Raw genomic sequence first — 25,869 nt, 5'->3', positions numbered from 1 at the left:
TGATCTCTGATGCAATCACTTTACACAGGGCAGAAGCGGTCTCTTTTTGGAACCCCTGTCCCAGGGTGTCATTTTTAATAGAGCCAGGCTGTAAAGAATTTCTTATTGCCGTGAATAGTGGTGATAAGAAATTATAATTATAGGGTCTAAAACAGGGATGGGAACCTCAGGCATGGGGGCCGTATAAGGCCACTGGAATCATTAGGTCTGGCCCTTGGGACTTTTTTTCTGCTAGCCTCATCTGGATAGCAGGGTGCCTATAATGGCAGCCTGCAGCCAGGATCTACACAGCAGTGCCGCCTGGAGTGTCCTTAGGATGCTTCAGATGGTCACACTGCTGCCCTACAGATCCCTGTAACATCCTCAGGGTGCTCCAGGCATTGCTGTAATCACTGGCGATTGTGGCCCCCTTCCCCGTGTGACATCACATGGAGGGGGCGTGGCCTGCATTGGGCCCACAAATAATGTTATATATATATATATATATATATATATATATATATATATATCAAAATGGCCCTCGCAGAAAAAAGGTTCCCCACCCCTGGTCTAAAACCTGATAATTAATAAATAGGCCCCATAATCTCTGAGCAACAGGTCAGGAATAGCAAGATCTGTGCAATGATTGTATAATGAACCGTACAGGATAGTTAGCCAATACTGAATAACTAGTGACAAAACATTCCCAGGACACGAAGGACTAGTGCTTTTGAAACCGGACTGTCCTTATAAATGAGGAGGGTAACAACTCTATTGTATATTTGGATGTGTTGTTTCTTTAAAACTTATTTTTTATGCCTCAAATTTAGATATAACGGCCCTGTAGCCATTGATAATATCATAATTTAGGCAACTTCGACAAAGCGTAAACGGGTAACGAGTCGCTCCAGGTCCAGTATAACAAACACAGCATACCTATTACCAGTAACAACTGGACTCCGACAAAATGGCAGCTGCAGCACGGGACAATGCATGCTCTGCTCCTGTGTTTATAACTTAAAGGTGCTGATAAATGTAGCCAATGGTGACAGGAGGCACTCCACTGTCGGCCAATCATATCGCACGGTTTACAGTACTCGGTGTAGTCTACAGGCTGACTTAACTTTCCCGCGATCCGTACAGTGGGCTCCGGCAGCGACATCGACGCTACTTTTACTTATATACAGCAGGCGACCTCTGTGCCGGGGCTCCGCTGTAACATATTACATCCGATTAGCGGTAATCAGGGTGTACTATACGTCAGCAGCAGTACAGGGACCCCCGGCAGCATGGTGAGTGCCGTATCTCGCTGTATAATCATGCATCAGTGAAGACTGATCAATTATTTAATAAAAAATGCCGGGTGATTACGCTGCCCATAGTGATTGAATAACGGATTATTCTGCCCTATTAAAGTGTATTGAGTCTGTCTCGCCTATCACCTTTCCCGCATATAAAAGTCCTGTGTCTTGTACAGGTCACAGCTTTCTCCTAATGTTGGTGCTTCATAAATCAAGGAGGTGCTGCTGCTGGCTCATGTCCATCCTATTTGTTCCCCATAGGTGTTGGATATGTGCTCCAGCTTACTGGCTCATCCCACAAGTGACTGGCAGAGATCTCATGTTGGATTGTTTAGTGCACAGGTTCTCAAACTCGGTGCATGTTTTCCAGGTCTCCTCACAGAATCACAAGTGAAATAATTAGCTCCACCTGTGAATCTTTTAAAATGTGTCAGTGAGAAATGACTACATCTGTGCAGCTGCTGGGTGACCTGCAAAACATGACCTGTGTGGGGTCCTGAGGACTGAGTTTGAGAACCACTGGTTTAGTGCATAATATGGGGGAGATGTATCAAATCTTCTGAAGAATGAAGTTGCCCATAGCTACCTGGCAGCCTCTACCTATCTTATATAATGCACTTAATTTCTGCTTAGAAGGTGGTTGCTATGGGCATTCATTGATGGTTTATGGACTATGTTGAATACTGTTACCATCGATGGCAGAGACCCAATTCTCTGCCATCGATGGATGAGTGGCAGCTGATATTTTTTTTTCTCTGGACAGGATGGAGCTTAGCCCTGCCCCCTGGCGTCGGTTAAGCCCCACCCTGTTTTTGATCGGCCCGCCGTTTCCCACTGCAGCTGTCGCCATCGAGGGGTGCAAACCATCAAAGTTTCACCATAGATGGTTTGTGTGCCATGGATGGTAACCATCGATGGACATACCTCTGATGGCCATCCCTAGGCACTGGTACTATGGCAAGGTGGTGTATGGCTAAATCCCGGAGGTGTGGCCATGCACCCTTCCCAAAGACCTGTAACAAAATAGTATGTGTGGCGCTGCGCACTCTGCACAGGGGCGGCTCCATGGGGGAAGGGGTGGTCCAGTGGCCCACCTGTAACAATTCTTCTCTGCCCAATACAGCACATTGATCATTTAAAGAGAGGAGACTGCTTCTGCTCAGCAGCATTCTCCTCTCTTACACTGCCCAATGCGTCACTGCGCTGTTATTCAGACATGGGTGCAGCAGTAGTGGGCAGAGAGGAGGTTTATTTTAGGTGCCCCGGGCCTCCGCCAGGCCCCTCCAAATGGCCTGCTTAAGTAGTACCCGCTCCTCCCACCCTCTCGACACCCCTGGCTATGAGCAACATCTAAACCTGTCCAATTCTCTACTGTTTAGAAGGTTTAATACATTTCACCCCAAATTCTGATTGGAAGGAGTGGAGTTAATGTAGAGTCTATAACAGGGACAATAAGTTCAACTGGGAGTGGCACTTAACAAGTATTTGGATACAAATAAATGAGAAGTCACGATGCTCGGTGCGCACATATTTGCCATACATGTAGGTTTACTACCTTTTTACTTTTTCCTGATTCCTGGACAGGAGGCTTGACTAAAACTGCAGTAAGATTGCAACCATTTTGTCAAATCCCATGCACCTTATAGGCTGTCCCACATGCCCCTTTATAGGCCATCAGTCTACTTTACATACCCTTTTATATACCATATGCTCTACATGCCCCTTTGTAGACTATCAGTGCCCCTGTCTCCAGTTTCCTGTGCCCACATCCATTACCTTTCCATTTTAATACCAGTCTCCTAGCACACCAACTGTCCCACAGCTTCTCCCACCCCTACATACTTCAGTGTTTTTGCAGAAAGTACATCTTCAAAACTACATCCATAATCTGCCATCAGACATGAGACCGAAGAGGAGCAAACTGTCTATAGTCAGCGCGCACAAACAGCAGTTTGGGTGCCCAAATCCAGGACTTTTCGCCACTTTCTGCTCGCCACCTCAGGAGTGTGCAAGCAGAAACCTGTGCGGCCGCAGCATTTGTGCCTGAACGGATCATCCATTATATTATTATATTTATTTATAGGGCGCCACAAGTGTAAATTATATGTTTTTAAGATAACCACCCCCCCAGCCAAACATATTATAATAGTCTGCATAACACTTCCCTCCCCCAGGGCCAAAAGATACCCCCCCTCCACCCCGTGACGTAGCCCCACCCCCTCCCCTTAGCAGAGCGCAGTGGAATGTGAAGCAGGGGGACCGAACTTCAGTCCCCCCCCCTGCTGCTGCTGATTTCTCCACTTGCAGAGATCAGCACAGGGGTGCTAGTTCCCCTTCTCAAACTTTTACTATGGGCGCATGCGTCCCAGATTGACGTTCACATGGCATTCTGGGGCTCGATTCTAGAAGTAATGTCTGCAGACTACACCGGACCGTCCAGCACTTTGCTACGGACGCTGCTGGACCCCCACACCACCGTCATGGAGGCCGCAGGACCCCCCGCAATGCAAGCCAGCCCCCACTTGGACAACGCCAGACCCTCCGCCTACGCACCCTGCCAAAACCCCCAGGTATTATAATTACCCCCCCAAAAAAGTCATATCTGAAATGTTCTTGGTCTGAAACATTTCGGATATGAGAGACTTGACCTGTCTGGGTATATATAAATATATATATATACACACACACATTACTTTTTGAGACAATCTACTCCGGTGCTCAGATCACAGCCTATATCCATCATAAGAACGGCACACGGAGACTTGACTAAGTATAACAATATATTGTGTATAAGTCAACATTTCGGAGTGTAACCCCCTTTCTCAAGCCCACACAAACAGTAAGTATATATATATATATATATATATATATATACACACGTGATTTTCCATATACTGTTCACTACACTGCCTGATCACTGTGTCCAGCAGTGATCAGGTCACAGGCCTGACAGAAACGGAAGGCGGAAGGAGGGTCTGGGGACAGAGTACCCAGCCACAGCACAGTAGTCAGCAGGGCAACCGCGCAAGGAGAGGAGGGGGTGCAGCCGGCTATGTGGGCCGGTGACAGAGAAGATTCAAAGGCAGCCACTCTGGCAGGGGAGAGGGATGGGGTGCCGGCGGACAGCGCAGTGCAGCCACGCCAGAAGGAGGAGGTGGGGATGCTGCCGGGTTCCTGGACCAGGGACAGATTAGCAGTCGCGGCTGCTGCTTCTAGGGGAGTCAGACAGCCGTGCCAAAGGGGAGGGGGGGGTGGGGCTGCCACTGAAGGCAGAGCAGGGCAGCCGCGCCGGGAGAATGGTAATGTAGGCTGCCAGATCACTGCTGGCCACAGTGATCGGGACACAGCAGCAGCCACGCAGCTGCTGCTTCTATTGAGGACACGGCTGCCTGCAGATGCGCACGGAGGCGCCCCGGTGGGTACCCGATCACTGTGGCCAGCATATGTGCCATAGACAAAGTTTTGTACATTGAACCATCAAAAATCAAAGGTTTCATAATCTCAGTCAAGTCAAAATAAATTCCGTATTTTGGAATATTTGGATATGGTATTGACAAGTTTAATAATATGTATGCCACTGCAGACCCAACTTGTTGGCAGCATTTTGGCCACAGGGTCACTTTCCTTCATGTTTGGTGGACCGGCCTTAATATATGTTCCTTTTCGGACTTCCTCCATGATGGATGTTTGGATCCTTAAAGACCCATGGATTTTCCCCCTCTCCTTGCCCACTCAAAATATGTCTACACAGTCAGTGAAACTTGTTTTTCTTGTATTAACAGTTGACAATTCAGTGATTGTGTCCCACTGTTAACAGATAGAACCACATCCCCTCTTGTTGGTTTAAAGCCACATCTGTCACATTGCATGGACAAGGTTACCTAACACCTTCATGACATTCCAGACCTCATAAATAAAGTATGGGTTGCCTGACACTTTAGAGAACACCAACATATCCTATCCACACCCAGGCCTTATCACTACCACTGTAACAGGCTTGCTTATAAATGAATCCTTAATCACCTACATTGAAATATAACGCCTGTTCTGTGCCCCCCTCCCCACTCTGTTCTCCCCACTCCCTGTTTGTCTGATGTTCCTGTAGTTCTAAACAGTCCTTTTCTTGTATTTTGTTTACAAAATCTGGACCGCTCAGTTAAAAGTTATTTCTTCAGGGTCCATAGGGCTCCACAGGGTGTAAGTGGGACCTGGAGGACCGGACACCAACAGCAATGCTTTTAAATCCCAGGATGCTTCGGTCCCTCCCCCTATACCCCGCCCACAGCCTGAGGGCACTTCAGTTTCATTGGTGTTCGGCAGGAGCTGGACCATCATTATAACAGGGCTGCATTAAGCGGCACAAGCTTTAATTTTATGATTTCATTTACTTTTTATTTTTACCAAATGGGCGAGCAGCACCAGACTTTTCCCCTGGACGTCTGTGCTGATGCCCCATCACCCCTCTGCGGCGCCGTGACATCAATCCTTTGCTAGGTACTCCCGGCGGGGCTCCGAGGGGGACTAGCTGGCAGGCTCCCGAGACTGCAGCACGGAATCCAGGGGACAGGTAAGGCAGAACCTGATTCGCTTGGACTCTCTAAGACGCGTGTCTCAGGAGACAGACCGAAGGCGCTGATGTGGACACTGGCTCGCCCACTACACTAGACCACCGGGACATAACAATACTGGCGCAAAGGCATAGTATAAAGGCCAGTTGACCCGGTGGTTGACGTTAGCCAGGGGATAAGGCGCTCTTCCTCAGCTCAGGACGCCTTTCCACTGTGGTCTTTGTGTTCCCTGAGCTGCTCCTCCCTCACCCTCCGCCCCCTCAGAGATGCGAGGCAGCCATTTTTTTTAAAGCAGGTCTCCAGGAAACGCTGGGTCCAGTCTCCCTGTATACCTCTCCCACGGGCCAGGTTATATGATGTTATATCCTACCAGCCACTGTGGTCTGTGTAGTTAGTGCCCATTGCAGACATGTAATGTTTTTTTTTTTCTGTGTTTGTATGTGACTTGTGCTAGCGCTAATCTCTATTGTCTATACTGTCAGTTTATACCTGTCCCTTTTTTCTACTATACCCTGACATACTAAGGTATTAGGGGTTCATTGTGCCTCACATCTGCTATTTAAGTGTGAGAACTATCACATTCTATACAGCGCAGTTGCACACTACACTGTGCCATATATAGCGCAGTTGCACACTACATTATGCCATATTACACATACTGCAAAGTATTCATTGCACTGTATGATATTGTGTAGAGGAGAGAATATCAAGCAGCCTGATGCTGCTCCTCCTACTCTTGTATCTTGTAAGTCCTGCTCTGCGGGCTTAGGGCCTGATTCAGAGGCGGGCGCTATTTGCGTGCCTCGCTCTGAATCAGGGCGTCCCTTTTTGTTTTGTTTTTTTCGTATGGAAACCCTTCATTCTATTATCCTAGCTATGTAGCCTGGCGATTTTATGGTATCCCTAGATATTCAGGATGCTTACCTAGATGTACCTATAGCACCTGTTCATCAACAATATCTTCGGTTTGCTATACTGCAGCCACATTACCAATTCCAGGCTCTGCCGTTTGGCCTCTCAATGGACCCTCAAGTCTTTACCAAGATCATGGCAGTTATGGCTGTCTCTTCGTCGTCAAGGGATCAGACTGCTCCCGTACTTGGACAATCTCTTGCTGTTAGCAAGCTCCTCAGAGACTCTTTACAGCCATCTGCAGGTAACCACTGCCTTTTTACAAATGCACGGTTGGCTGATCAACTGAAAAAAGTCTTCCATGACACCCTCTCAAAGGATGGTACATTTGGGAGCCCTACTGGACTCTCGAGTTCAGAGAATCTTCCTAATGTCAGACAAGATTTCAGCACTACAGCACAGACTACACAGGCTGCTTCACAATCGCAGAGTGTCGATTCACTCTGCAACGCAGGCCTTGGGATCAATGGTGTCCACCTTCGACATGCTGGAGTTTGTCCAGTTTCACTCCAGGCCCCTCCACCACCTGATCCTCTCCAGGTGGAACGGGCTACCCCATCTGCTCAAATCCCAGATGATGACCCTACCCCCAGAGGTTCGCCTGTCCCTAGCCTGGTGGCTACAGACTTCCCATTTGAACTAGGGTTGTCCCTTTTGGGTCCAGGACTGGGCTCTCCTCACCAACAGACGCAAGCGTCCAGAGTAGGGCAGGTAACCGACCAGCACTCCTTCCAGGGCCGATGGTCCCCAGTCGAGACAGTGTTGCCAATCAACATCCTGGAACTTCGAGCCATCTACAGAGCTCTCACTTTGGCTCAGAATATTCTGAAAAACAGGCCAGTACAAGAACAGTCCGACAACGCCACGGCTGTGGCCTACCTCAATCACCAAGGGGGCACTCGAAGTCAGTCAGCAATGACAGCAATTTCCCGCAGTCTCCCAGCCATCTCTGCAGTGTTCATCCCAGGGATTCTCAATTGGCAGGCGGATTTCCTCCGTGCATGCAGGAGAATGGTCTCTACATCCAGAATTCTTTCAGCTTCTAGTGGACAAATGGGGTCTTCCGGAGGTGGATCTCATGGCCTCCAGACACAACAACAAACTTCCACTTTATGGAGTCAGAACAAAAGACCTGACACGCATTGTCGGTAAAATGGAACTTCCATTTAGCATATCTCTTCCCTCCAATATCTCTGCTTTCTCGAGTGCTTCGAAAGTTCAGACAGGAGGGAGGCACAGTCATGTTAATAGCTCTGGCCTGTCGCAGACGTCACTGGTACTCCGATTTCAAAGGCTTTCCATAGACATTCCTCTTCAGCTTCCTCTACAAGTAGACCAGTTGTCTCAGGATCCATGTCTACATGGACCTAGCCCATCTGTTTTTAACGGCTTGGCTCTTGAGACATCCATCCTAACGGCTAAGGATTTCCAGCTCTGTGGGCCAGACCATGCTAAAAGCACGTAAACCAGCCTCAGCCAGGTTTTACCACAGAATATGGCATACATATTTCCAATGGTGTGCTTCAAGAAACTATGACCCTCAGGTATTTAAGGTTTCTAGAATTCTTGCCTTTCTTCAAGCTGGATTGTATCTAGGCCTCCGCCTAGCATTTCTGAAAATGCAGGTCTCTGCTTTGTCTCTCTGGTTTAAATGCAGAAATGCTCCTATACCGGATGTTCACACCTTCATGCAGGATGTTCTACGAATACAACCTCCCTTTGTCCATCCTGTGGCTCCATGGGATTTGTCAGTGGTGCTCCATGCACTTCAGGAACCACCATTCGAACCCCTGGAATCAGTGGATGTCAAATGGCTCACTGCGAAGACTCTGTTTTTTCTGGCTATAGCATCTGCCCGTAGGGTATCGGATTTAGGGGTGCTTTCATGTCGCTCCCCCTTTGATTTTCATCAGGACAGGGCTGTTTTTCGAACACGCCCAGGCTTCCTTCCCAAGGTGTTTTCTCACATCCACCTGAATGAGGAAATTGTGGTTCTGGCCTTTAATTCACCAGAACTGTCGGCAGGTGAGGCCTCTTTGGATGTGGTCCGTGCTCTAAAGATCCACATGGACCGTACTGCTCCCATCCGGAAATTGGACTCCCTCTTTGTCCTATATGGATTCCAAGAGAAGGGGATGGTCAGCTAACAAGGCCAGATGGATTTGCATGACTATGCCAACAGTAAAGCATCCTGAGGCCATTCATGTTTTTGTGCTTGCTTCTCAGCCAAGGGAGTGGGATCACTCACAATTTTGCCTAAGAACACTGCTATGAATATAGAATGGTACCAAAACATCCTCGAAGAGCAACTTTTTCCAACCATCCAAGAACAGTTTGGTGACGAACGATGCCTTTTCCAGCATGACGAAGCACCTTGCCATAAGGCAAAAGTGATAACTAAGAAGTGGCTCAGGGAACAAAACATCTACATTTTGGGTCCATGGCCAGGAAACTTCCCAGACCTTAATCCCATTGAGAATTTGTGGTAATTCCTTAAGAGGCGGGTGGACAAACAAATACCCACAATTCTGACAAACTCCAAGAATTGATTAGGCAAGAATGGGCAGCCATCAGTCATTATGTGGCCTAGAAGTTGATTGACAGCAGCCAGAGTGAATTGCAGAGGTCTTGAAAAAGAAGGGTCAGCACTGCAAATATCGACTCTTTGCATAAACTTAAATCGTCAATAGCCTCTGACAATTATGAAATGCTTGTAATTTTACTTCAGTATACCATAGTAACATCTAACAAAAAGGTCTAAAAACACTGAAGCAGCAAACTTTGTGAAAACCAATACTTGTCATTCCCAAAACTTTTGGCCACGGCTGTAGTTCTCTCTACATCATTTTCAAACATTTTAACTTGGTGGCTCATACTCTTTGTGTCCTTGCACTCCCTCTATACATATTTTAAAATAAGATGCAAACTTAATAGTATAGTCAATCATTTCATTAATGCATCACTGTATGCCATTATACCAAGTGCCCAGACCTCTGTACTATATTTGTTTATAATTTGCTTATTTTTCTATATAAATAAAATTATTGTGTTATGTACTCCTTTCTCATTAGTAATCTCACAAGGATTTACCCCAGCAGAGGGCAGTGCAGGGTGACTTCTTTCAGGTCTCTCCTGCCTGCTAGCTTTTTTGGAACCATGTAAACTGGAAATACAGAAGTAGCTCTGTTAGACCCAGTTTACATGACTTTAGTGCAGTCAAAATTTGTAGACCTATCAGCCAATCCAGGTCTCCACAGCATGTAAATGAATTTAAAATAACATGAAAAACAAAATCCATACTTGCATTTGCATCCCTATCACTATTTCAAATGTAAAATAACACGTTTATTGCTAAACTCGGGATAATTTGCTGTCTACAAACTTAGGTAAACTAATGGGCCCGCAGTTGGTAAAAGCTAAAAATGCAGTTGCAGTGTATTTTTTTTTTTTGTTATTTTGCCTATGTTTCCCTATGTAACAATTGAAATATATTTATTCCCATATGTTACCAAAAGAAATCCTTATCTTACAAGTTTAATTTAAATACAAATAAATATTCCTGACGAATGAGATGGTTTGCCATTCCTGATAATTGTCTTGCTCATGAAGTAGACCAGTGGTTCGCAAGGTACCTTAACAATCCAGGTTTTAAAGATATTCATGCTTAAGAACAGACAATTTAATTAGTACCTCGGGGTGATTCAAGCACCGACGCTATTGCTATCGCAGCTGCTACCATGGTAGCCTCCTGCGTGCATTACTGTTTTGGGCTGCGTCAATGGACGCTGCATCGGAACATCTGCGTGATCCTCTGCCGTCTGAGTGACCATGGGTTCACTCAAAACGGCAATCGCAGTTGCTCAAAAGAGGCCAGGAAATCTCCATCAGCCGACGGAGATCTCCCTCTCCCCCCAACGGCGGCGGCACCCTTCATTTTGAGAAATGGAGGCTGTCGCCGACACTCCCCGCCCAGAAAAGGCAGCAGACTGTCTGACGTAGCCCCTTACTCTGGTTGTTCATACCACCGGTGCACAAGTATAGATAACTTTAAAATCTGGACTGTTATGATATCTTGAGGACGGAGTTTGAGAACCACTGAAATAGAAGCCACAAAGCTGTACTGCAATGTCTGATGTCATAATGCCACACGTTGAAGTATGTTACACTTCATTTTCTAGCTTGTTCTACCGTTAATACCAGTTACAGTACCACTTTTTGTACAGAGGCTCTGGAAGACTCCTTCACACCAGTTCCACGTTACCACTTGTAAAGGGAGATATTGGTACTGGTATTCTACAAGGTACCTGTTATGTTTGTAAATGACTAACATGCTTTTTTATTTTCAGTTTGACAGGTTAAAGTACTCCTAACACGTTTCGGAGTACACACACCGCAAATAAAAATGCAAAAGGATAATATTTTTTTTTTCTTTCAGTCTAAAAAGAGAGGTCTTAGTGTTGAGGAGAAAAGGACGAAGATGATGGAGATATTTTTTGAAACTGTAAGTTTTTTTTTGGGTATATTTTTAATACTTTAGTTTTAGTAGCAGAGTTAGTTGTTAAGAATCGGCTCCATCCAAAATGTACATTTTGGCTAACATTCCCTCATCCAAACTTGCAGAACCATAGGGGCACATAGTGGAAACCATGAAACCCTCACATCAGATTCTCCTGATTTTCGGAGCCCTAGAATGGTTTTGCTAGTTATTGGGTGGAGGGAATATTAGATAAAAGGTTATTTTGGGTGGAGTGAGCCTTTACTGTTTCTGAGAAACATATTTTTGTTGTTATAAAACAAATTCTCAGAAATACTGCAAGTTCTCTAGCACTGAATCATTAGTAATCAAACAGTAACCGAGAACTACACGAAAAGCATAAAAATCATGTTTGCTAGTGTTATAGAAATTGTACCTGCCTTTGGTCTGAATGGTAAAGGCATAGGTGTGTCTATCACAGGGAAGATTTTTAGGCAGCTGTCTTAGTGGAGCAGCAAAACTAATGGTATTAATAGTTAATAGTATTAAAAAGATTTACACATTACAATATCTATCTTTTAAAGTGTATACAGTACATCTATTCACTTATTTATAGCAGTTTGTATAATAGATATGCACCATTACAATTTCCCAGTTCATAGGCACACCCCTGTCTAAAGGATATAATGTGCACCATTACAATTTCCCAGTTCATAGGCACACCCCTGTCTAAAGGACATAATAAACCCTAAATGTATTGGTTTTATATTGCCGCTGATTTCACTGATGCTGCAGTAGTTTCTCATTGAAACTGTTTGGCTTCAGATTGGTCATACAGCAACTGCTGTCAACATAGCTTGCTCTAGTGAAGTTAGAGTAGTCTCCAGATTAATGCTGGGTAAAAACACGATGTGTACACTCAGTGACGGGACGTTGCGATGGAGTGGAGGATGGAGCGATGTGTAATTCCATGCTGCATTTAGCAGCATGGCGTCGTTCATTACATTGTTCTATCTGCTGTGCAGCACAGCAGAAGGGATGATGCGATGAACGACCCGCAGGCCTGCGCGATCGTGAGTACACACTATGTGATCCGCATGATATATTGTCCTGATTTGCGTCTGAACGATATATCGTGCAATGGATCGCTTCGTGTATACCTGGCTTAGGTGTATAGCGCAATTTCACACAATTGGGGCTTATTGAATTTGCTGTGCTTTTTTCTGTAGAAATAGCCGTTTCAGTGTTGAAATGACTGATTGCAGTGGATTTATGCAGTGGCCTGCTCTGGATGTGGCTCTTGGGTTGCCAGTCGGACCACATGATATTTAGACCATGGCAAATATTGTACATCTATGAGTTGTACAAAGGGCCTGATTCGGAGCCGCTCGTAAGCGGCCGCTCGTTCGTTCCGAGCGATGTTTGCCCAACTGCGCATGCGTACAGATCGTAATACGCATGCGCGAACCTGTCAGTGCGGCCGAAAATCTTTTGTTCACTAAATAGCGAATGCCTGCTATTTTGAGTGACAGGAGGAGGCGTATGTGGGTGGTAACGGGAAGGTGCTTGAAAACGGGGAGTGGAGATCCGAACGCAGGCGTGCTTAAAGGTCAAAATGGGCGTTTTATGGGTGTGCATAATTAATACAGCAGCGTCATTGACCACGTCACTGGGTTATTTTATAGTCAGAACTGCTCGCAAGATTGCGGTACGAAAAACCAACCACAAGAATAGCGAGCAGTTCATATGCTGGTCGATGTACTCGATTAATCTAATAAATAGCGGACATGACGTAGGATGCGAGCGGCCAGGGAGCGTAGTTTCCCAAAAAACGACCGCAGGTTTTGTTCGCTCGTTCAGACATAGAGGCGTGAACAGACCGCAAAGAGCGAACGGTTCATTTGAATAGCCACCCCTTTTTTCAGAACGAACGACCGCAAATAGCGTCCGGCTCTGAATCAGGCCCAAAGGACACCAAATGTATTTTCTGTGACTATAATGGCTATGTACACATGCAGTTTTCATTTTCCTTTATCCAGAACAGAGGAGAGATGGATACTTGCACAGAGATCATTGGTCTTTATTTAGTTACAGATTGGCTGTGCAGATGGGGGTTTTATAGAAACAGATGTCATAGCAGGACTGTGGGAAAGTAGAACATGTTCTGATTTCCCCTGTCCCTGCTCTGCAATCAGTCTGCATAAAGAGCCTGCGTGCATGGTCTGTCCTGTACTCCATGGACATCAATGATCTCCATTTGTTTCTGCTGTCTCTGTCCTCGTAAACTGATCTTAGGCTGTTCTATGCCTTAATGTCTAAAATTCTGGAAGTCCTGCTCTGGGCCGTTTTATTTGTAAGAACAGTGTTTAGGGGCTCTCTGGTTCCTCAGTCATCCCCCCAGGGAATCATTTATTTGTATGGTCACTTTAACCTATTTTCTATTGTTTTATATTATGAGAATAATGGTGTTACCATTCTCATACTAGAGTACAAAGATAGAAAAAGAAGGAGACTCAAAGGTGCACTCCGAGAGTTCCTTCTAGCCTGGCTTCGCTAATGTATATTGCTCATAAGAACTTATTCTAAAACATACCTTTTAATTGTTTCTAAAGTAAAAGGATATTATATCCACACTCCATTTATTAGGCAATAAGCAACAATTTTTATTAAAATTAAGATACAGCATGAAGAAGTGTTCAAAGTTTAGAAATAGTGTATCTTAAAAATAGATTACCGTAAATCGACGATTCACTGAGTCAGTCTTTTGTCTCTATTATATATTTTCAGTACTAATTATTCAGTCTTTGTGGCAGCTTAATAGTGCTAGTGTTTATAGCCTGTATTTAGTTGCTTAATATTTCACAATTTTTTATGTGGATAAAGTCTCCCACTTTATTTGTACTGGTCTTTTTATGAGAGGCAGTTATTTTCTGAGCAATTGTGTGCTTTTGTTACATTTTTGAACATTCTTTGATACTTATATTATGTCACGACCAGGGTTTTGCGGTATGGAGATTTGCGGTCCTTACCCGTGAGGGCTCTGTGGCGCGGTCGTTCTGGCGGGGTGTCACGTCTGAGGCTGGAATGTGGGACGTGGTGGGCCTAGGTTGCGGGAGGAAGCGGAGACGAGGGGCCTGGATATATGTTCTCATCCACAGGTATTGAGTGTTGGCGAGACCTGGGCAAAGGTGCGGAATCTAACCCAAGGGATGGTGTTCGCCAGTGACCCCTCCAAGCGGGATTTGGGCTTCGCTGCACCCCGAGAGCAGGTCACAGTCCTTTGGCCAGGCACCCAAGCCCCATGGGAATAGAGACACAACACCCGTGGTCCCGAGAGAATATGCCTGGGTAGGCACTAACACTAACCTACAGTGCGGTGTAATAACCCCTTGACACGTAGATCACTAGCAAAGAAGATATTCAAGTGGAGATGGACTCACGGTTACACTAGGAATCACCAGAGACGAAAGGCACACAGATAGAGATGGTATACACTGCTGCATCGATATTCACCAGAGACGGGAGGCACACAGGTAGAGATGGTAGACACTGCTGCACGGATATTCACCAGAGACGGGAGGCACACAGGTAAAGATGGTATACACTGCTGCACGGATATTCACCAGAGACGGGAGGCACACAGGTAAAGATGGTATACACTGCTGCAGTAACGATGGATAGGAACCTGGACCGGGAACTCAACTACAGCACACTAGGAGACAACCGTTGTTCAGGCAACTTCCTGTAACCAATGGGGCTGTTATATACCCAGGGGAACCCTTTGATAGATTCACAGCGTCAGCTGATCACTCACCTATCCTGGGATGGAAATACTGTCAAATGGGCCGACTGTCATGGCGGCGCCCATGTCCGGAGTTGCGATGCCAGACACCAGCCCACCCGGAAGCCACTGCATGCGGGGAGAATGCTCAGCTTCTCCCCTGCCGCCGCGCCAGCTGCCCGACCGCCCCGGATGTCAGGGGAAGCCGGCGGGATGGTAAGTGAAAGCTGATCCCCGGCTGAGCCCTGACAGTACCCCCCCCTTTCAGGGTGGGCACCGAACACCCATCAGGATTATCTGGAAATCTCCTATGAAAGTTCTGAATCAATCGCGGAGCGTGTACATCAGAGGCTTTGATCCAGGCCCTTTCCTCGGGGCCGGAGCCCTTCCAATCAATGAGATATTGAAGGGTGTTAAATCTGTGCCGGGAATCTAGAATCCTTTCCACCTCAAATTCAGTACCTTGTAACATTTTTACTTGAGGTAACTTGGAAGAACAATTCTGAAAACGGTTAAGCACCAGAGGTCGTAAGAGGGAAACGTGAAAAGTATTTGAAATCTTCGTTTGAGGAGGAAGTTCCAATTTATAAGCTACCGGATTGATCACCTTGAGAACGCGATATGACCCAATAAAGCATGGGGCGAGTTTCATAGACTGTACTCTTAACCGAATATTCTTGGAGGATAACCAAACCCTGTCCCCAACTCTCAGCAGTGGAACTGCCAATCGTCTCCTGTCCATACATTTCTTGTAATATTTAGAGGATTGTTTTAATGATTTATGAATCTTACTCCACAAAACTGAAAAAAATTGGATATCTTTGTTTACTGCTGGAACATCCATAGGTGGGAGTTTCTGGAAATCTGGAACTCGAGGGTGTCTTCCAAAGACCGTAAAAAAAGGAGTGGATTTAGAGGAAGAATGGTACTTATAATTGTGAGAAAACTCTACCCACGGTAGGAGGTCCACCCAATCATCCTGGGCGGATGACATAAAGAGCCTAATGACGGTCTCCAGCTCTTGATTAACCCTTTCAGTTTGACCATTCGTCTGTGGTTGGTAGGCCGAGGAAAACTTCAGTTTAATTCCACATGTATTGCACAGGGCTCTCCAGAATTTGGCTATAAATTGAACACCTCGGTCAGAGACTTTCCTTTGGAAGACCGTGCAATCTGAAAATATCTCAAAGATTTTTGGCAATTGAGGAGCTGAAGGAAGACCAACCAGTGGAATAAAGTGTGCCATTTTAGAAAAGCGATCCACGACTACCCATACCGTGTTATGCTCCTTGCACCGAGGTAGTTCAGAAATGAAATCCATTGAAATGTGGGTCAATGGAGCAGTTGGAATTGGTAAGGGGCTTAGAGGACCAATCATCTTCCTACGAGGTGTCTTATGTTGGGCGCATTTAACACAAGATAGGATAAATTCTGTGACATCCTTCTTCATGGTAGGCCACCATTAGGATCGAAGTAGAAATTGATAGGTCTTGGTGATTCCGGTGTGACCAGCAAACAAAGATGCATGAGCCCAAACCAATAATTTTTTACATAAATTAGAGGGCACAAAAATTTTCCCAGATGGTAGAGACACTACTTGAGTGGGAGCAAAAACATTTGGGTCGAGAATGGGGCAAACTTGAGAGTACTCCTCCTCCTCATTCAACTTGGCCATAAAAGAGCTTGATAACGCGTCGGCTTTTTTGTTCAACACACCTGGACGAAACTGAAGCTTTAAATTAAACCTAGAAAAAGAAAATGACCATCAAGCCTGTCTGGCGTTCAGCCGATGTGCAGTTTGAAGATAGATCAGACTCTTATGGTCTGTAATAATCGTGACTGAAAATGTATCCCCTTCAAGAAGATACCACCATTCCTCCAAGGCTAAACGCATAGCTAAAAGTTCTTGGTTGCATATTATATAATACCTCTACAGTGAATGGTTTGTCTATTTGAGGCTGGCAGAGGATTGGGGCTCTGGAGAAAGTAGTTTTTAATTTTTGAAAGGCTTGTACTGCTGAAACAGGCCACCGCTGGGTGGCCTTTAATGAAGTAGGCAGAGGCCAGTCAGAAATTGCTTTTAATTTGTCAGGGTCCATCTGAAGACTTTTCCCGGAAATTATATGTCCCAAAAAAGGTACTGACGTTTGATCAAAAATATATTTGGAAAGCTTTCCAAAAAGGTGATGATCACGAAGGCGGGACAATACCTCCCGTACATGATGATGATGACTCTGTAAATCTCTGGAAAAAATTAAAATATCATCGAGATAAATCACAACAAATTTATAAAGAATATCCCGGAAGATCTCATTGACATAACCTTGAAATATAGCTTGTGCATTGCAAAGACCAAAGGGCCCGAAGTGCCCTACTCGAAGTGCCCGTCTCTGGTATTAAACACGGTCTTCCATTTGTCTCCAGCTTTAATTTGAATCAAGTCATAAGCGCCACGTAGATCTAGCTTGGTGAAGACTCGAGCCCCTCAGACTTTGTCAAACTGTTCGGAGATTAAAGGTAAGGGGTACCGTTTTTTTATGGTGATTTGGTTTAAGACTCGATAATCTGTGCAAGGACGGAGCCCTCCATCTTTTTTCCCTACAAAAAAGAAACCTGCCCCTGCAGGAGATGAAGATGGCCGGATAAACCCTTTAGCAATGTTTTCCTTTATGTCTTCTTCCATTGCAGCGGTCTCTGGAACAGACAAGGGGCAAACACGACCACGTGGAGGACTTTTCCCCAGAAGTAAATCGATTGCACAATCCCAAGGTCGATGCGGAGGAAGTTTATCCGCTGCTTGTTCACAGAATACGTCAGCAAAATCTTGATAGACCTCAGGCAAACAAGGTTGAGAGGGGTGTCTTGTAGACCCAGGGCAAAGGGCCTTCTCCGCTGCAGTAGTAACTGTTGCTTGGTTACATACAGGAATGACCTTGGTCAAACAATTTTGAAAACGATGTGAACCCCAGGATAGGATTTGCATCTTATCCCAGTCGAAGACAGGATTGTGTCTTTTCAACCAGAGCAATCCTAATACTAGCTCGTAGGAGGATTCGGGCAGTACAAAAAATTGCAGCATTTCCTGGTGCAAACAACCAATTCGGACAGCCACAGGCTGGGAGAGAGAAGAAATTGGGGGCCCAATCAGAGTTTTACCATCTAAACCAGAGAGTAGCAACTTCTTAGGTAGGGGGACGACTGGGATACCTAAATTGTGAATCAACTTTTCTGAAATAAAATTACCAGCGGCTCCAGAATCAATTAAGGCTTGGATCCTTCTTGTCCTGAACTTATAGGAAAGCGACACTAGTAGAAGACTATCCGATATTTGGGATGGCTTGAGAATGACCCCCAACTGAATGCTCCCTACTTCAGTCAGGGTCTCGCATTTCCCGCAAGCAGAGGACAATTTTTCAAAATGTGGTTAGGTGCAGCGCAGTAGATATACAATTTATTCTGGAAACATCTATTGCGTTCTGCCGGGGTGAGTTTGGTCCTATTGACTTGCATAGGTTCCTCCTCACTAGCTGAAGTGGGCATAGGCGGATTTGCAGGTGAAGAACGAGCTGGTAACCGTTCACCTCTTCCCCTACTAGCCCACCGCTCCCGGTGACGAAGGTCAATTTTGATGCAGAGAGAAATAACGTCAGCGAAGGATTCTGGCAAATCCCTGGAGGCAAGTTCATCCTTCATCCTCTTAGAAAGTCCATGAAGGAAGGATGCCTTGAGGGCCTCCTCATTCCATGTTAATTCAGATGCCAGGGTCTGAAACTGAACAACATACTGTCCTACGGATCGAGTACCCTGACGCACACAAAGTAGATCAGAAGATGCTGACGCAGAGCGACCTAGCTCATAAAAAATTCTCTTAAATGCCAAGACAAATTCTTCATAGGTAGATACGATGGGGTTGGCCCGTTCCCATAGAGGGGAGACCCAATCTAATGCTGCCCCTGTTAACAATGAGATCACATATGCCACTTTCGCCCGAGACGTGGGAAAATTCTGGGGAAGACATTCAAATTAGATCTCGCATTGATTAATGAATCCTCAGCACCGCCTAGGATCACCGTCAAACCTCTCCGGGGTTGCCAACTGGAGTCGGGGTTTGAGAGTTGAAGCCACCGGAGGAGGAACCGGAGGAGAGGGTTCAGGGGCTGCAACCGGAGGAGCTGGAAGAATAGAAGCCAACGTGGTTTGAATAGAAACCAGTTGCCTCGAGAGCTCCTGTAAGTACTGAGCCACTTGTTGTTGGCCGCCTCTTGGTTGTCCATCTGAGAGGTCAACTCTTGTAGGGACCCAGTACCAAGGGACCCCACAGCCTCCATGGGACCTGAACAAATTGTCACGTCTAAGGCTAGAATGTGCGACGTGGTGGGCCTAGGTTGCGGGAGGAAGCGGAGACGAGGGGCCTGGATATATGTTCTCCTCATCCACAGGTCTTGAGTGTTGGCGAGACCTGCGCAAAGGTGCGGAATCTAACCCACGGGATGGTGTTCGCCAGTGGCCCCTCCAGGCAGGATTTGGGCTTCGCTGCACCCAGAGAGCAGGTCGCGGTTCTTTGGCCATGTACCCAAGCCCCGTGGGAATAGAGACACAACACCCGTGGCCCCGAGAGAATATGCCTGGGTAGGCACTAACACTAACCTACAGTGCGGTGTAATAACCCCTTGACACGTAGATCACTAGCAAAGAAGATATTCAAGTGTAGATGGACTCACGGTTACACGAAGAATCACCAGAGATGAAAGGCACACAGGTAAAGATGGTATACACTGCTGCACGGATATTCCCCAGAGACGGGAGGCACACAGGTAGAAATGGTAGACACTGCTGCACGGATATTCACCAGAGACGGGAGGCACACAGGTAGAGATGGTAGACACTGCTGCACAGATATTCCCCAGAGACGGGAGGCACACAGGTAGAGATGGTAGACACTGCTGCACGGATATTCACCAGAGACGGGAGGCACACAGGTAGAGATGGTATACACTGCTGCACGGATATTCACCAGAGACGGGAGGCACACAGGTAAAGATGGTATACACTGCTGCAGTAACGATGGATAGGAACCTGGACCGGGAACTCAACTATAGACAACCATTGTTCAGGCAACTTCCTGTAACCAGTGGAGCAGTTATATACCCAGGGGAACCCTTTGATAGATGCACTGCGTCAGCTGATCACTCACCTATCCTGGGATGGAGATACTGTCACATGGGCCGACTGTCATGGCGGCGCCCATGTCCGGAGTTGCGATGCCAGACACCAGTCCACACGGAAGCCATTGCATGCGGGAAGAATGCTCAGCTTCTCCTCCACCGCCGCGCTAGCTGCCCGACCGCCCGGGATGTCAGGTGGAAGCCGGCGGGATCGTAAGTGAGAGCTGAGCCCTGACAGGGGGGTGCTTGTGTGTGGAGACTAGCATTCCGTGTACGCAGAGGTTTGCCAGCGTTGGGCCATCTTGGCAAGGATAAGTATAGTGGCGTCACGGTTGTCTGGGCACCACATTCTTGTCTTTGGCCATGTGACATAGCAGGCCAATAGTCTGTGGGTCACCTGCTCTTTCTGGCCTATCACGTTCTGTTACTGGGTACTTAAGGGCGTTTGGAGTGCCTTGTAGTTGCCAGTGTAACGTGTTCACAGCGTTAGCTGTGAGAGAGAGTTCTCTGCGCTCCTGAACCTTAGACTTGTGCTCCGGTGCTTGCCCTAACTCATTGTCAGCCTCCGGCTTCCTGCATAGCCTGTACCGCTCTACCTTGCCTCGCACCCCGCTCGGATCAGCCCTGCACCTTCCACCAGACCCGCTCCTGCCTGAACCTGGCTCCTCAGTTAACCCATTCCTGCGCAGCCATCTTCAAAGCATTGCCCGATTCTCCTATCAGTCATCATTACAGCATTACCAGATTCTCCTTTCAGCCATCATCACAGCATTTCTGGATATCCCTCTCCACCACTATTCAGCATACCAGGATATCCACTTCACTCTTAAGGTGCCTACACACTTGGCGATTTTTTACACGATTTTCCTGATTCCGACAAATCGTGTAAAATATGCCGATGTGCTTACCTGCTGGTTGTACATCGCATCTTCAGATCTGCCGTGCTGTAGAGCAGATTTGACAATCTCAGTCACGATACACTGGAATAGTTATGAGGCATGATAGATCGTTTGTCACATTGGACAGTTTTTCTTTAACACCAACACCACGACTGCCGGGGAGCTGCTGGGGAGAGTTCAAGGGGAAATTGGACACATCATCGGATCGTGAGCACATCGCCAAGTGTGTAGGCACTATTACAGTCTATCTGGATTCACCTCATTCATCTCTGCACTTATCTGGACATTTGTTTATTCCCACTCACTACAGTTCCCTACTGCCACATATATAAGTTTGTTTATTACTGGACTTTAGTTTATCTTATTGTTCATGTCTACTAACATTCACATCAAACAACCCACCTTTCAGTTTAAACCTGTTCCGGTGTCTACTCCTGTTACCACCCCGGGTCCAAAACAAACACAGGCCCTGATTCAGAGCTGGACGCTCTGACAGAGCGCTCGCTCTGAATCAGGGCCGTCCCTGCTCCTTTTTGGAGCGGCCTCCTGGCCGCTCGCATAGCTGTGGGTGACCACCCACAGCTATAGCGAGTGGCCAAAATGATGGTCGCCATGGTCAAGACCATCGCGACCATCGGGCTTGCAACGAGACCCTGCGGTAAGGTCTCGCTGCCGCAAGCCCAGGAGTGCTTTTGGCTCTATCAGAGCCAAAAGCACTCCCACTGACATCACTAGTGATGTCAGTGGGGCCGGACCAAGACGGTAGGCGTTCCCATGGGAACGCCTCCGTCTGGGCAGCCACGCCCCCGTCACGCCCACCGGCACGCCCACCCAACCTTAACGACGGCTTGGCCATCGTTATCCGGGTCTCGCGCATGCGCACGACGGAGCCGCCTCCATCGTGCGCATGTGCACTTGGGCACCATCGACCCGCTTGCGAGCGGGTCAGAATCAGGCCCACAGTCTCTAATATATGACTTTAATTTTGCCATTCCTCAGCATTTAATTCGAATACTTTGCTTGGTTAGCTATGGGGAAATAAGCCTTATGTGTTTCTCAGTTATTATAAGAAGAAATCACTTGTTTGTTCGATATATTTCACCATGTTTAATTGTAGGTAATTCCTAATAGGATTCTTATATTTACTTTAAATATCGGCAATTCCCCACAGACTAAATCTCGTGCATAGCTCTTGTGTGATACTGTATAACATAATTCTAAATATCCGTTATCATGGATTTATTCCTTGCTTTCTGGTGAAACCTAAAAGCCCACCCAGCTCTTTAGAGCTGTATTGTGTGTTACCCCGGTCTCCCCTGTCATTGATCGCTGCACTCAGTCCTCTCTCAGGACTCGAGCGCTGTGTGCTTTCAGTCAGGATTTATTTTCTTTTAGCCCGGTCTCAGCATTCAGCCCTATGACGGGGTTCAGACGCTGTGCACTTTTTGTCAAGCTCCTAATTACTCTCTTTCACCGCGGCCTCAGGAACAGGAACCGAGTGCCGAGCACTGTTAGTCTGGCTTATTTGCCGTGTTGAATTCGTCAATAAACCTTTTAATATATTCCTTCCTATAAACCTCTAAGATTCACCTGCCTAGAACCTCTAAGACAAAACCCTGCCTAAAACCTCTAAACAGAACGCTAATTGCGTACGCAGTTTAACCGCAAATAAAGACAGGAGTGGAATCTGTGTTTCCAACGCACAAGTATTATTCAGGTAAAAATACAGTCAGTTACACGCAATCTATACATACACAAGTTAGGCGTAAAAGGAAATAATACAGACCAAGTACGGTTATACATACCTCTGGGCCTCTGGACCCAGAGATAGACTTCTGTCTAGATATCCTCAGTTCACCCAAAATTCAGCATGAACTGGCAAACCAGTGTACGGACACATGTATTTATTCCCCCCCAGACTGAAACAGGACAAAGGAGAAGCATATGTGACAACACATTTAACAGGTTGTTTCAAATAGACTTTCTACTTCAGGGTCCATAGGGGGTCCACAGGGTTGACCTTGGGGTATAGCTGGATCTGGATCCATGGGCACCACGCAGTTAAAGCTTTAGCTGCTCCCAGGATGCACTTGGGTCCGTCCTCCTCTATACCCCGCCCCCGGCCACAGCACCTCAGTTTGAGTTGGTGCCCGGCCGGAGTCGGGTCACCTGCGCAGGGGGGCTGCAGGAGCAGCCCCCAAAAGCTTTCTATTTTTATTTAAAAAAAAAAAAAAAAAAAAAAGAGCCTGTTAGATTTTTATTTTAAAACAGAGGCTCTAGTGTGGCAGCGACGCCCACGCTGCCGCTCTCCTTCCCCGCTGGCGCCGCGACGCCAGTACTGCACTGGGGATCGCGGCGGGAGGCCAGAGTCCGTACTAGCCGGACTCTGGGTCCCTCCCTGGACTGCTGCCGGAGTCGCCGGGGACAAGGTAAGTCGCGAGTCGCCGATTAGCGGCGGCTCGCGGGTTTTGCCTGCAGATGCAGTCCTTTGCCCCCGGTCCTAGGGGACAGACCGGGGGCCGCTAGCGGTGGCGGCGGGCTCCCCCTCTGAGGAGGAATAACCCGTGGGATCACTAGACCACCAGGGATATATGGCAAGCGGGATGCCGGCAAGCCCTGGGGTTAATATGCTAGCCAGGGGAGGAAGCCTTCCCTGTCAGCGGCTCCTCCCCTCAGCTCAGCGCGCCTTTCAGCACGGAGTCTGGCGTCGCTGAGCTGCAGATTCCTCGGCCACTCCTCCTCTGAGGTCTCCAGCGGCCATTTTCTCACAGTGGCAGCGCAGATCTTCAGGGAGCACGCGAACCGGTCCCCCTGTGTACCTCTCCCCTGATTAAGGACAGCGTACACAGCACTATAGCCCTCCCAGACACTGAATCTGGGCAGGTTGATTGTAGTGTAAAGGTGCAGTGAGTATATCTTCCTGCATGGTATGTGACTTTTGCTAGTGCTGCCTGTCTGTGCTTATTTTCTACTTACTGTCAGCTTATACCTATCCCTTTACTTCTCCTACAAGCCCTACAGGTGTGTGGGGGAGGGGCGTTTCTACTGACCTCACTTATATAGATCACGTATTTGTGAGGTCCGTCACATACAGTTGTGTGCTACTCAGTGCCATATTGTGGGCTGTTGTTCAGCACACCGGTGAGTGCGTTTTACTTCTACCCTGGTGCCAGATATATAATATATTCTGTCATGTCAGACGAGGAGGTTGAGCGCTCAGTGGCTCCGGTGTTGGCCTCCTGCGGACGCTGTTCTGCAGGAGTAGATAGGGAGGATTTGTCACAGGATGGCCTGTGTAGTCGATGCCAGGTGGCTCCTGGCCCATCCAGACCTTCTCTGGCGCAGGAACCACCGTGGGCGATGTTTTCTCAAGTGCTGGTGTCTATTGCGGACCGTCTGTCGGTCCCGACTGCTCTCCCTACTAGGTCGTTGTCCCAGCCGACCATCCCCCATTCCCCGGGTGTCCCGCAGTTATTGCGGAGTCCTCCTGGGTCTCAGTCGGTGGGTCCCTATGCGGGGTTGCCTATGTATATACAGGCTTCCCCTGTGCCGCAGCAGCCTGTGGTACCTTTTCAGGCCCCTATGGTGACTCCTCCACCCTGGGTGGATGTGCTCTCCAACTCCGTGCAAAATTTGGCGGCCGCTTCCTCGGCTTTTCAGTCAATGTTGCAGACTGACATGCCTTCTAGGATTTCAAAACGCCCACTCATGACACGGGCTGCTCAGGTATCGGACTCAGAGGGTTCCTCAGATGATGGGGAGGTCCCTGATGACACTGACTCGGACGCCTCGGTCCAGGAAATGGATACCAAGTCGTCCATTAATGTGCGAGCACTAGTTAGGGCGGTGCGAGCTATTCTTCTTATAGAGGATGAGGCACCGGTTCCTAAGTCGAAGTTTCCTAGTTTCAAAAAAACTAAGGTGGCTTCTGCGGTGTTTCCCCTGTCGGATCAGTTGACGGATCATATGGCGGTAGCTTGGCAGGCGCCCAGTAAGAGATTCCTTCCTCAGAAGCGGTTGGCTTCTAATTACCCCTTCCCTGAGGCACATTGTAAAAAATGGGAAACTCCACCGGCGGTGGATTCCCATGTCACCCGTTTAACTCGGGGCGCCACCTTACCATTACCGTCGATATCCTCGCTGAAGGATCCCACGGACAGGAAAGTTGAGACTTGCTTAAAGTCTATTTACTCCCTCTCCGGGGCGGTGGCCCGACCGTCCATGGCCATCTCCTGGGTGGCCAAGGCCATTGAGGGGTGGGCCAATGCATTGGAAGATACCTTCCCGGACGACGCTCCGGATGTCCAGCGGGCGTTGTTGGGACAAATGAGGGACGCTGCTTCTTACATTGGAGAAGCTTCTTTAGATGCTAGTCTGCTGACCTCGCGGGTATCGGCTGCAGCGGTGTCTGCCCGCCGATCCTTATGGTTGCGGTCCTGGAGAGCGGACTCTGATTCAAAGAAAGGTCTGGAGGCCTTACCTTTCAATGGGGAATTACTATTTGGTCCGGACTTGGACAAAATAGTGGACACCCTGGCTAAATCCAAGTCGGCCTTCCTCCCTTCGGCGGCACTGCCTGCTAAGGTTCGGAGTTCGGCTTTTCGTTCCTTTCGGGTTCAGGGTAAGGCGAAAGGTCAGTCCTTCCCGAGACAGTCTGCGAGTAAGACGGCCTCTAAACCCAAGAAGCAAGCCTGGAGTGCTCGGCGCCCTTCTTCCAAGCAGGAAGATAAACCTGCGGCCTGATGGGACGGGCCTCCCTCTGGGGGACCTCAGAGTGGGAGGCCGACTTC

At 47.5% G+C, this 25,869-nt stretch overlaps 1 protein-coding gene across 1 annotated transcript in view; it reads left to right on the top strand.

The window, feature by feature from the left end:
- Window positions 1-994: 994 nt before the first annotated feature.
- Window positions 995-25,869, top strand: part of MND1 (meiotic nuclear divisions 1) — a 92,996-nt gene continuing 68,121 nt past the window's right edge. The window contains exons 1-2 of the mRNA XM_088475376.1: window positions 995-1,271; window positions 11,196-11,261. Of these exons, the coding sequence (XP_088331502.1) occupies window positions 1,269-1,271; window positions 11,196-11,261 (69 nt within the window). The 5' untranslated portion in view covers window positions 995-1,268. The remainder of the gene's footprint in view (window positions 1,272-11,195; window positions 11,262-25,869) is intronic.

Source organism: Taudactylus pleione, unplaced genomic scaffold, assembly GCF_031769625.1.
Source record: "Taudactylus pleione unplaced genomic scaffold, aTauple2 ptg000170l, whole genome shotgun sequence".
NCBI classification, from domain to species: domain Eukaryota; kingdom Metazoa; phylum Chordata; class Amphibia; order Anura; family Myobatrachidae; genus Taudactylus; species Taudactylus pleione.
The sequence above is the reverse complement of the archived record's forward strand: the minus strand, read 5'-3'. Positions and strand labels throughout refer to the sequence as shown.